The sequence below is a fragment of the Thunnus thynnus genome, chromosome 17, assembly GCF_963924715.1.
Source record: "Thunnus thynnus chromosome 17, fThuThy2.1, whole genome shotgun sequence".
NCBI classification, from domain to species: domain Eukaryota; kingdom Metazoa; phylum Chordata; class Actinopteri; order Scombriformes; family Scombridae; genus Thunnus; species Thunnus thynnus.
The window spans coordinates 1,609,531-1,622,915 of NC_089533.1; the positions used below are offsets into that span (position 1 = coordinate 1,609,531).

At 38.9% G+C, this 13,385-nt stretch overlaps 1 protein-coding gene across 1 annotated transcript in view; it reads right to left on the reverse strand.

The window, feature by feature from the left end:
- rapgefl1 (Rap guanine nucleotide exchange factor (GEF)-like 1) overlaps positions 1-13,385 on the reverse strand; it is a 54,441-nt gene that overhangs the window by 19,488 nt on the left and 21,568 nt on the right. Inside the window, exons 3-8 of the mRNA XM_067616071.1 lie at positions 9,219-9,297; positions 4,469-4,724; positions 2,970-3,067; positions 2,077-2,189; positions 463-630; positions 228-325 (exon numbers count right to left, since the gene is read on the reverse strand). Coding sequence (XP_067472172.1) covers positions 228-325; positions 463-630; positions 2,077-2,189; positions 2,970-3,067; positions 4,469-4,724; positions 9,219-9,297 — 812 coding nt within the window. The remainder of the gene's footprint in view (positions 1-227; positions 326-462; positions 631-2,076; positions 2,190-2,969; positions 3,068-4,468; positions 4,725-9,218; positions 9,298-13,385) is intronic.

Consider the following 13,385-nt stretch of genomic DNA (forward strand, 5'->3'; position numbering starts at 1 on the left):
AAATTCAACATATCATCTTAAAAGCTGATAAGTCTGCCTTAGACAGAACTACTCACTGGAGAACTGAAACTGTGATCACTGTTATTAGTCTTTGGAGCTGTTTCTAATCAAACTAACGTGACCAAACTCTTCATAAGGAAGGAACATGTCACCCAGTGCAGCGGTGTGACATGAAAATAACCAGACATAACCTTAAACCTCAATCAATGAATCAATCAGTTTCTCACCAGTGATTCCAGCTCAGAGGGTTCGCAGGCGAACAGGTGAGTGTTGACTCCCAGCGTGGTGAAAACAGCCTCATCACTGGGACGAAACACGGCCTTCTCTGAACACATATCCAATAAAAACAGTTAAATATATGCTCACTGGCCCCTGTATTTATTTAAAGAGTGTTATATTGTGAAAGGTATTCCTGATATTTTCCTAAGTTGGTGAGTCTGATGTAACTGTGCGTCTCCTGACCTCCAGCTGATGTGACTGCCACCAGTATGAGGTTTCCAGGTAGAACCGGTTGGTCTTCACTGTACTGGAGTTTCTCTCTGACCAGAGCCAGAATCTCCCCGACCCGACAGGACAGACGACTCCTGATGGTGACGTAGGAATGATCCGGAGTGTACACCCTGCAAAAGACTGGAAACAAGAGACAGACAGAGAGACAGATGTTAAATTGTGGGATAAACAAACAGATTCGATAGAACTAGCAAAATTTCAGCTCCATCTGGTGAACATTTTGTGTTACTGCATCTTAAAAGGACAGTCTGATATTTTGGTAAATCCTCCTGTTCTCTGTCTTAAGATAAAAAGGTGGAAATCAGTTCCATCTCTGTGTGTCCTGTACTGAGATACTGTAGGCCCAGGTTGTATTTAGCCTAGCTTAGCACAAAGACTGGGAGCAGGGGAAACTGTTAGCCTTTTAAATGAGGACAATTCCACCTTCCAACAACTCCAAGTCTGTCAGATTTAAATGTTATATCTTGTTAGCTAACAAGCTAGTAATCCGTCCATTCCGCCATCAGCCAGGTTTAGATGACCGCAGTTGGAGGTCAGGAGCTAGAACATAACTCTAAAACTACAGGGACCTAGAAACTGTAACTGTAAACTGTAACACTGCATTTACACACTGTGTACAAAATGGGAAGAACAGGAAAACTTGACCTTATTCCAACTTGGAAGTGTTCACACATTATTACAAGATGGTTAGCCAACTGCTAGCCTTGTGGTCACCCCATTTAAAAAGCTTAAATTAGCAACATTTCACCAAGTGAGAGACATCATAGCTATCAGAAATTCCTGATATTAGAAACTAAGACGATTATGTGAGCAACCAATGGGACCTAGAAGCCAAATATAAAGACTTTGGATGCTGCATGTAGTCACTACACCCAGCGGTTGTTGGTCACCAACAGTTCCAACAACGACAAAAACAAAAGATAAAATGCAAAGGGCTGCTAAAATAACAATGTCTCATTTTTACGCTTACATTTCTACCGCTGTTCAATAGCTGAGAGAAAAAAATCAACCTTCCAGCAATTCCAAGTCTGTCTGACTGACAGTTTCCCCTGCTTCCAGTCTTTGTGCTAAGCTAGGCTAAGCACATACTGGTATTACACCAATTAGCAACCAATGGCAACCATAACATTAAATAGGTTCATTTAGCACAAAGACTGCTAGCCTGTGTAGCTGCTACCTACATCAATGCTATATTAGGTGTTTATAGCAAGGTAATGTGTTGGTACGTGATAAATAGCGGATAAATGGTGACTACAGATACATACTGTACAACAAACTAAATTATTCTGATACCTTTGATAACACAAAGTGTGTGTGTGTGTGTGTGTGTGTGTGTGTGTGTGTGTGTGTGTGTGTGTGTGTGTGGGTGTGTCCAGGGTGTGTCAGTCAGTGTGTGATTTGTTTATTCAGACCACAGAGTGCAGGTGTGTTTGCCTTTCAACTGTGTTTGTATTTACAGATAATATAGTACAGTAGCTTTTATATTTCTGCCCATGCATGCTTGTAGGTGTGTACAGGTGTGTGTGTGTGTGTGTGTGTGTGTGTGTGTGTGTGTGTGTGTCATACTCTCGTCGGAGCCTCTGAAAGCCTCTCTGGGCTGCAGACAGGCGTCGATGCGTCTGAAGTGTCTGAACAGAGGACGAACCTGCTTCTTCCTGCTCTCCTTCTCCTCATCAGAGCTGAACAAACACAGACAGAATTAAAACAGATTAAAGGGTTGTTTGACTCTATACAATAAAATCTAACCTCTTTAAAGGACGGGTTCACAGTCTTTCCACTGTGTCTGAAACCAGCAGTCACGTGTCCATATGAGCAGTGAAAGAGGTTTTCCTCCTTTCATACTGACTATTAAAAGATTTGTATCATTATCATTATTCACTGGTAAAACAACAACAACTTCTACTACCACTAGTAATAGTAATAATAACATAACAATATAATAACAATAAGCGTTATTATTATCTTCATGAGAAATATATAATAATTACAAGATAAATATAAATAAACACATGGTAAAAATATATATTAATATTTGCTGTGATAAAAATGTGATAACTATGATACAGAGATGCTTTACAAATGATAGTAAATATGTGATAAAAGTGTTGTCTTTTCCTGGTTTAAAGCTGCATTACAGTAAAATGTTGTTTTCTGAACTTAACAGACTGTTCCAGCTGTTCTTTTATTTGCATTTACCCCCTTAGTCATTATATTCACATTATTAATGATTATTTATCAAAAATCTCATTGTATAAATATTTTGTGAGAGCAGTGATACTCATCCCTACAATACTGTGGCAATGTCAATATCAAGGTATTTAGTCAAAAATATTGTGATATTTGATTTTGTCCATATCGCCCAGCCCTAGATGTGTATAAAGTTTCTGTGTGTGTGTGTGTGTGTGTGTGTGTGTGTGTGTGTGTGTGTGTGTGTGTGTGTGTGTGTGTGTGTGTCTTACGGGCAGTGTAAGATCTCGGTCCATCTCTGCAGTTTGAGGACGTCCTCCACCAGCTCTGGATACCGACTCAACTCCTGAACTGCACACAGGTAAAGCTCCTGCACACAATGATAACACACAGTCATTTAAAATTCTACTTCACACTTTTAACAAAGAACTTGTTTGTTCTTTGTCAAAGAGAGCAGATGAGGCCGTGTTACTGTGTGTGTGTGTGTGTGTGTGTGTGTGTGTGTGTGTGTAAAAGGTCAGAAAGTTATCAAAGGTATGTGAGTCAGTGCGGTTGCCAAGACAACCAGATGTCAACATCAACAGTTCCCGTCCTGCAAAGATGTGATCATCTGTACCTGAGTGTGTGTGTGTGTGTGTGTGTGTGTGTGTGTGTGTGTGTGTGTGTGATTGTTTCACTTTCTGTCTCATTGTTGTCATCATATTGCTTTGATCATTTTACCAATAATACGATATCAACTGTAATACACAGACCGTAATTTAGCAACTCAGTGACTCAACTACAGTAAATCATCTTATTTTCTTTCAGACAGTGTTTACACCAGAAACACCAGAAACACCAGAAACACCAGAAACACCAGAAACGCCAGAAACACCAGAAACACCAGAAACACCAGAAACACCAGAAACACCAGAAACGCCAGAAACACCAGAAACACCAGAAACGCCTCAGGACTGTTCACTTATGATGCCGAGTCAACAAAATACAGACAAATACAAATGTAGTCTGACAAAATAAATGAAAAATTTGACATAATGGAATTTTTAAAAAAATACCCATATACTCATGGTAAAGCAAATATTGGACTGAAAATCTCACAATTTAGACTTCTCATTTAATATTGTTAACTTTTAATCCACTTTTTCTCCTTTTTCTGGATTAAATGGGCTTCCATATAGAAACATCAAGGATGAAAGTCATTTTTTGAACATTGCTTCTTAAGTTAAAAACCATATTAGCTGCACTATTTCCAACAATGTCAAAACAAAAGTCAAATCTGACCATCATTTTAAAAGTTTTAAATCTTTTTTGACCCTTACTGGATCCCATATTTACATCAGTTTAAAAACTATGAATGTTTTTGGAATCTTTTGAATCCCATATTAGCTGCACTTTACTTCCAACAACTTCAAAGTAAAAGTCATGCCTTAAACATCATTTCTCAAGTTTAAAATCTTTTTGACCCTTACTGGATCCCATATTTACATTTTTTTTTATGAATTTCAAATGTTTTTGGCAGCTTTTGAATCCCAAATTAGCTGCACTTGACTTCCAACAACAAATATCTTTAAAACACTGGTGCAAAACACTTGTTTATGAAGCAACCAAAGTACAAGAACTGTGTTTGAAGCACCAGAAACACGAGGATTTAAGGAGCAGCTGCTGCAGAGTGAACAGAGGATGTGTGTGTTGTTGTGTGTGTGTGTTGTTGTGTATGTGTGTTGTTGTGTGTGTGTGTTGTTGTGTATGTGTGTGTTATATGTTGTGTTACCTTTGGGAAGCTGTTGCTGCGCTCGCCCTCCTCCTGCAGCAGCTCTCTGTAGGTGTCCAGGTATCGGAACGCCACGTTCAGCACCGCCTGCTTCCTCTCTGCTCTGTCCATCCCTCCCTCCGTCTCTCCATCCCTCTCTCCTCCTCCTCCTCCTCCTCCTCCTCGTCCTCCTCCTCCTCCCTCTCTTCTCTCACCCTCTGCCTCCCTCTCCCTCCCTCTTTCCTCTCCATCCTTCCCCTCCGTCTCCAGAGAGAATCTGGGAAAGTTTGAGTTAAGGAAGAAACTTGAAACACGTTAGCAGATAAAAGACAAAAGACAAGAAGGTCCTGTCAGTCCATCAGACAGAGGATGAATCCTACTGGTTTTAAACACCTCCAGCGTCACCATCAGGACAAAATATGAAAAGACAGAACGATAAAGTGTTTTTTTGGGGGTTTTTTTAAATAAAGGGTGAAAAGAAGAAAATGCCAATAATTTCAGTTTGAAACCACAAAGCCAAAAAGGTTGGAAACCACTGGTTTCATCTTTAACAATGTGTTGTATTTTAAAAGCTTGTTATATTATCCATTGTGTCAAATCTTCATCTGAAAAGTAACTAAAGCTGTCAAATAAATGTAGTGGAGTAGAAAGTACAATATTTCCCTCTGAAATGTAGAAAGTAGCATCACATGGACGGGGACAGGGCTGTAGCTCTGAAGAGTTTTTCTTTAGCCCTGAATAATTCTCTACTTTGAGCAGTTTGTCACTAAAGAAGACAGCAGTGTTGTGATTTTGTATTTTCAGTGAGCAGACCAGAAGCAAGACCAATCAGAGAGGGTTTACAGGAAAATACGTGGAAATACTTGTGTCCTATTGGGTTAAAGTTTCTGACCAACCCAACTTTTTTTCTAATCATGTGATACATCGACAGCTTCCATAAAACACAACTTCAGGCTACTAGCTGAGCTGATAACGTTGGTCAGTTTAAAAAGTTGTCACTCATGAGAGATGTCAGATGAAATAAACACTGAATCTTAGTGATATTGATGTAATATACAGTTTATTCTTTAATCGTTTATTGTGATTCATATCATGTCGGTCCATCAGTAATGATTTTGCAACCAAATTCTGAAACTTTGCTCAGTCACAGAGTAGTTAGCCGTTTTCAACTCTCATTTGTGAAAGCATCATTGTATTATGAGTTTGGCCTACAGTAATAATGTTAGTTGGTATCTGATATGATAATATCATTTTGGTTGGAGACATTCGAGTGGCTGGAATATTCATGTGCAGATTATATGGTAAATCATATCCAAACGCTTCCTTCCTCCCCCAGTTTTTTCATTTTCTAAAGCAATATGTAGCCCTCACAGGCAAGAACAAAGCACGGAAACAGTCTGTTGAGAAGTAACTTTTAAAAGTTTTTGATGGGGAAGAATCTGGGCTCAGCCCCTGATGGTTAAACCAGCCAACGCCCCTGCTGAGGTACAGAACTTGAGTGAATGTACTTAGTTAATTTCCACCGCTGCCTAAAAAGGCAACAATGGCCCATTACTTCAGTCAGTGCAGGTTGTCAGATTCAGTCAGGTTTTAGTTTCTGTAGCATCAAATCCGACCAAAGACTTCAGGAAGCTGCACCGTCACTGCAGCGACTGTCATCCAGCTCCGATTTTAATGTTTCAGCTTCAGTCTGCGACTACAGAGAGAGAGACACCCCGCCATGATGACCCACATTCACTACGCACACACACACACACACACACACACACACACACACACACACACACACCGTCTCTCACTTTCTCTTTCTCGTTTGCTTCATGAACGCAGCGGCGGCGGCGGCGGCCTGATGGCGCTGCTGTGGAGCTCTCTGATCTTTATGGTTTGATGCTCAGAGGTGATCCTGCATGTTTTGATAAAGTAGTTAAACTCTCATTTTACAGCTGTTTGTCTTAAAGCTGGACTAATTGATTAGTCCATTAATCGATTAGTCAATTGACAGAAACTATTTTGATAATCGAATAGTGGTTTTAGTCTCTTGTTTTTGCAGGTTGCAGCTCCTAAAATGTGAGAATTTGAGGCTTTTCTGTGTCATACATGCACAGCTGCAATGATTAATCGATTAGTTGCCAACTATTAAATTCATTGTCAACTATTTTGATAATCAATTAATTGTTTTGAGTCATTTTTTTAAGAAAAACAGTTTCTTAAATGTGAATATTGTCTGGTTTCTATGACAATAAACTGAATATCTTTGTGGACAAAACAAGACATTTGAGGACGTCGTCTTGGACTTTAAGAAACACGGATCAACATTTTTCACCATTTTCTGACATTTTATGGACCAAACGACTAATTGATTAATTGAGAAAAAGATTGACAGATTAATTGATAATGAAGATAATTGTTTTTGAGACTACAGTTCCCATAAAGCTCTGGGAAATACAAGTGGAATTAAAGCCAGACAGATATTTTCATTATCTATTAATCTGTCGATTATTTTCTCTTTGTATTGTAACCATGGAAACAGACGTTTATCAGTGGATTACTGTTGTTTCATATTTCTGTCTCACTCAGATGGTGTCAGTTCCAGACACACTGAACGGGTCCCTGAACGTTTCACATACAGTTATTCATGTTTATATTCATTTACTTCTTAAACGTCTCCACATATTTAAGTCGTTCCCTCTGAGAGCAGCAGTTGAGAGATGAAGATGTCCATCCCTCCCACTCTTCTTCTTCCGCCCACATCGCTCTCTGCTCTACTTCCTCTCCTCCCTGCAGCTCTCTGTGTGGGTGAGTATTAAACTGGACGCTATCACAGAAAACACTGTTTCATTTGCATTTTTAACGACGCAGCTTCACCTGTAACTTCATGGACTCAGATATGTTGTTAACTGTTGTGTATTCAGATGCATTTTAATATGTTTAATATGTATGTATGTTGATTTATCGTTTTGAGTCTTTTTTTTTTTACTAAAGAGAAAAAGTGCAAATTCTCTGATTCCAGCTTCTTAAACCTGAATATTTTCTGGTTTCTTTAGTCTCTATGAAAGTAAACTGAATATCTTTGACTTGTGGATAAAACAAGACATTTGAGGACGTCGTCTTGGACTTTAAGAAACACTGAAGACTTTTAATGACTAATTGATTAATCAAGAAAATAAACAGCAGATTAATCAATAATGAAAATAATTGTTAGTTTCAGCTCTATACAAAGTCAAAATATTACTTGTTACATTTTGTAATTTATTTGGCACATCTGTCCTGTCGTCACATAAACTAAACAACAGTTTTGTTTTAGGTTGAGCTGCAACGAATTATTATTTTCATTATTGATTCATCTGACAATTAGTTTCTCAATTAATGTGTTTTGTCAGAAAATGGTGAAAAACATCTGTTTTAATTTCCCAGAGTCAAAGGTGACGTCTTGAAATAAAAAAGACAGACACTCACAGATCTACAGTCTTCTTATCGTTCAGCTAGACGCCATCAGCAGCACGAAGCTGATCAGAAGAACAATGTCACACCAAAGAAGCAGCACATTCTCACTGTTGGTAGTTTTCCTTAAAAAGTGACTATAAAATAATCATTACTTGCAGCCGTATTTTTGAAGTGAGATGAGCTCAGTATCAGTCAGACTGAAGCCTCATTACTTCATGATGCTTGTGCTTCATCACAACCTGTCGACTGAAGTTCTTTGAGGAATTTACAATGTGATGCAAAGTCGGAAGGTTGTGATCGCAGCACAACAAGCTAGTGAAGCTGTAAACAGAACTGTGTTCCCGCACATGCTCAGTGGCGTCTGCCTTACACAGAACTACTCTGAGGAGCAGTGTCGTCCTGCAGGCCGTCTGAGACATGCAGCAGCTGAGGGCTTGTGTCCATTTAGCGTTTTTCTCTAGCAGGGCGCTGGGGAGCGTTGGAATAAACGCTTGTGCAGTGAGAGAAAAAAAACGCTGCACTGTTTGTTTCTAAGACAACATATCACCACTCTGACCATCACTGAATGATAAACTAGTATCGTCCCTTTGCTTTTTATTTTTTTTTCATCATGAGCACCAACTGGAGGACGTTTGCCTTCATACTTTACATGGACAAGCTTAATAACTGTGACGTCCGCGGTGTCGCCGCTTGAGAGCAAGGAGGATGTGACACGATCCGTCTGACATATGATTGGTTGCCTGAAAAGGAGCAACAGTGACGACACCAGAGATTTTCAACTAGAAGCGCTCAGAGAACTCAGAAGAGAAAAAAGCTGCTGGGTGCAGAACTACATGCTGCAGCATACGCTCCCTCCTTACTGGGGACAACTGAAGAAAGACACTGGCACTCAGAAAAACATGCTATATGGACACAAGCCCTGAGATTGTCGCTAAAAAGAGAATAGCTGGTCCACCTTAAGTGAGCCTGGTCAGGTTGTCGCTAACTTCGGGGCTACATGATGTGTTACTGTCTGTTTTCATTATTTTACCAGTTACGGTGAAGGGTTCCCAACAGCCACCAGTAGATTTAAAGAAAGTTGAACCTGTTTGCCAGTAGTTTAAAAAAAAAAAAAAAAAAATCAGGGTTTTGTTGAAGGTTAAATGTTTTCAGTTATAGTTTAGCGTCTTAATAGCGCCACCTATGATAAAAGTGGACTCTGATCTCAGCTCACACGTGCATATCTGGGCGTCCATTTTGCGGTCACATGCAGGTACACAAGGCAGCGCTGAGAGCACATTCTGTGCAGGTAATTATGCATGTGAAGGTGTGTGAATGTGAAGGATACTGCTGCAGCAGGACCTGCTGGAACCTGTCGGCCGTCAGGAAGATGGGATGTGTCAACATGAAGTCATCCAGCAGGGTTTCTACAGAGACACACAGACAGACGGAGAGATTAGCTGTACAGACAACCTTCAAACACAAATAACAACAACAACAACACAGAGAGACTTGCTGTTTATCTTCTTTTGATTTGCTCACAGCAGTTTGTGAAAATGATCTGACTTTAGAAAAGAGACAGAAAACAAAAACAGAGGAAGGAAAAAATGACAGAAAAATAAACAAACAAGTAGAAAGTGATTAATAAAAGTTGATGGATTCATAATAAATCTGCATTACGACACAAAATTCATTTTTCAGTTTCATTGTGTTCACTTCATGGGCCTCAGATATTATCTCTGATGAGCGGCCGCCATCTTTTTTAAATGCTTTTGTCCATAGTTTCTGTTTGTAGGTGATTTTTTTTTCCATTTCGTGCTCTTTAATCTACATCCTCACTGAGCCGATGATCAGCTCTACATTAGAGTATATATTTATAATATTTACTGTTTACATAAACTCCCAGAACTGCTGTTTTAGGATTCATCATGGGACACGACTCGAGCTGCAGCTAACGATTATTCTCATTATCAATTTTTGTTTGCAACGTTTTTTTCTACTATGCTGATGAGCTGACATCCGCTCATCGCACATGCCCATAAACAGCCGTCTGTTCTGTAGCCTTGGTTGCTAAGGTGGTTACTAAGGTGGTTGCTAAGGTGGTTACTAAGGTGTTTCCATGTGTTGTTCAGCTCCAACATGTACGGATGGATTTGAGAAGTTGACATTTGGAGTAAAGAAGGAGAAAAAGAAGTGAAATCCTGCTACTATAGTTTGTTTTCGTAGCCTCCGGAGCCGGAGGAAGCTTCCTGAAGCTGACCAATCAGAACAGAGTGGGCTCATCAGGAGGCAGGCCTTAAAGAGACAGGAGCTAAAACGGCCTGTTTCAGACAGAGGCTGAACTGAGGGGCTGCATAAAGGACCAGTAGAAGATAAATAAGGAGTTTTTAACTGGAAATCATGCAAAATATTCCAGTAGAGCCCCAGAATATAAATATAGAGGCTGGAAATGTGCAGTGAGTTTGTCCTCTTTAAAATACTGATCACAATTTCCTAAAGTCCAAACATTCAGATGTCTTGTTTTGTCTGATCAACAATAAAAAACACAAAGATAATAGTTTTATTACTATAATATAAAACAGTGAAAAGCAGCAAATCAGCACATTTAAGAAGCTCAAACCGGTGGACGCTGATGTGTTAGCATTATAGAGTTAAACAACATTATAAAGACTCGGTGACCTCTGTCCTTTGACCTCTGATCTCTTTCTTACAAACTCACCTGCGTTTAGAGATGAACTGAAGATCTGAAGTGAATACACAGACAGCTGGAGACAAGCACATACAAATCTATGGAAATCAACACTCAGATGCCGTTCCACATATTTGAATATATGGCTGCAAGCAATTTAAACTCACACTGAACATATCGAGATCTCTGCTGCTTTGTCTCCATTTTATCTAAAAAAAATTAACATTTTCTTTAAACCTCCTGATGAGAAGATGGATGTCAGTTTCATCTCTCTGTGTGTCCCGCACAGAAATATGTGGTTAGCCTAGCTTAGCATAAAGACTGGAAGCAGGGGGAAACTGTTAGCCTAGCAGAAGAGATAAAATGCACCTTCAAAACCAAACCATTAATCAATTAGCTGATCAGCCTTCCACCACTCGTTATTCCTGTTTATTGTAACTCTGTTCATCTTGTGTTGAGTTTTCAGGAGAGCTGTTTGCATCAGTGTTTAGCTTCCCGCCTCCTGCACTTTGGATTCATGTATATCTGAACGTATGGAGGGAAATGTATGTTTTTATTTTTTCTAAAATAAAAAAAAATGACTTTTTAAAATATGCAAACAAATAAAAACAAAACAGAAAATGAATTGCCAGATATTCTGAAAATTGTTTCAGTCACTTTTTAAGCACAAATATGAAAATTCTTCTGTAAATTAAAAATAAGCGATTTTGGACGGTATTTGAAGGAAATGATTTGACAGGTATTTTTCACTATTTTCTTACATTTTATAGACAAATCGAATTAATTGAGAAAATAATCTGCAGATTAAATAGATGATGAAAATAATCGTTAGTTGCAGCTTTATGTGATGACATCACAGAGGTGCCAAACAAATCACAAAATGTAAAAAAGTAATATTTTGATTTTGTACAAGGCTGCAACTAACAATTATTTTCATTATTTTCAATTATTTTCTAGATTCTGTTTGATTAGTTGTTTGGTCCATAAAATGTCAGAAAATGGTGAAAAATGTCGATCATTGTTCCCCAAAGCACAAGATGACGTCCTCAAATGTCTCATTTTGTCCAACATCGTCCAATATTTCAGCAAAAATCAAAGATTAGAGAAAAAGTCCAAAAACTGAAAACAGATTTGTGTATCAGAACTTTGTTTTTTCTTCTTTCCTCTCCCATTAATCATCTCACCACCCCTCAGATTTATCTGCTGACCCTTTGGAGGGGCCCGACCCCTAGGTTGGGAACCACTGGACTAAACTAGCTAACTGTATATAAAGTAGTGTAAACTAGCTCCACCTCCAGCAGCTACAACAGTAACATGCTGCTCTAACACTGATGCTTCACTATTAATAATCTAATGATGTCATATATAATAATATATCAGTCAGAGGGACCAAACCACTACTTTTACTGCAATACTTTAACTACATCAAGCTCATAATACTTATGTACTTTTACTGCAATACTTTAACTACATCAAGCTCATAATACTTATGTACTTTTACTGTAATACTTTAACTACATCAAGCTCATAATACTTATGTACTTTTACTGCAATACTTTAACTACATCAAGCTCATAATACTTATGTACTTTTACTGCAATACTTTAACTACATCAAGCTCATAATACTTATGTACTTTTACTGCAATACTTTAACTACATCAAGCTCATAATACTTATGTACTTTTACTGTGGGAGGATTTTTCATGCAGGACTTTTACTTGTAATGGAGTATTTTTACTTTGCTGTATTGGTACTTTTACTGCAGTAAAGGATCTGAGTACACAGCCTGCAAACACATACAAACAAACAAAGAATAAACAAAAACGTACGACTCATGTTACTGTCTAGAGCAAGAAAGAGATGATATCCAACCCCTCTGGACAGGACGTTTAACACTCTTGAATACCTGCAGAGACCCTGAAAATGACTGAAACACTGTTCATGTTTCTGTTGTGAAAATCAACTGTGAACACACACACACACACACACACATACACACACACACACAAAATGTAGGCCATGAAGATATATTTAGCCTTGAAGATGTGGTTGTTTTAAATATGCAAAACAGGAACTGAAGCATTTATGGGAATAAAAAAAAAAAGAGGACAGAAAGTAAGACTGATCTATTTTAGACAGAAAGACAGACGAGCACTGCTGTAGTTTTCTGTTTTTCAGAGTGCAACATTCACATAAAACCTGTTTTTCTGAGCTAAAACAGTCTGTAACTAACACTGGTGGAGAGAAGAGAAGCGATGATAAACTCCGGCTGCAGTCAACAGCTGTAATTTAAGACGCTGAAACAGCACGACTCAGACAAAACCTGTGATCACATTTACTAAAATATACTGCTGCTGCTGCTGCTGCTGGTGTGTGTGTGTGTGTGTGTGTGTGTGTGTGTGTGTGTGTGTGTGTGTGTGTGTGTGTGTGTGTGAGAGAGAGAGAGATGCATGCTGCAGTGGGCGTGTCCTGCCAGGGCCCGCCTCTCTGCAGGCGGTTACCATAGAGACACCACGTTGCCGACAGTGAGAGGATGGAGAGGGAAATGTGAGAGAAGAAACACTGAGGAGAGAAATGAACATCATACATACATGTGTTAGTGTGTGTGTGCGTGTGTGTGTGTGTGTGTGTGTATTGATAACGGGGTCAGACAGATATTAAACCTCTGATACTGATTACATGGTTGATTGATCAGTCAAATAGTCAATACCATCCTGGCTTCATCACAACACTCTACATTTACATCTGTGCTGTTTTAGTGGAGAGTTTTAAAGGACTCATATTCTGCATGTTTCCAGCCTCTATATTTATATTCTGGGGCTCT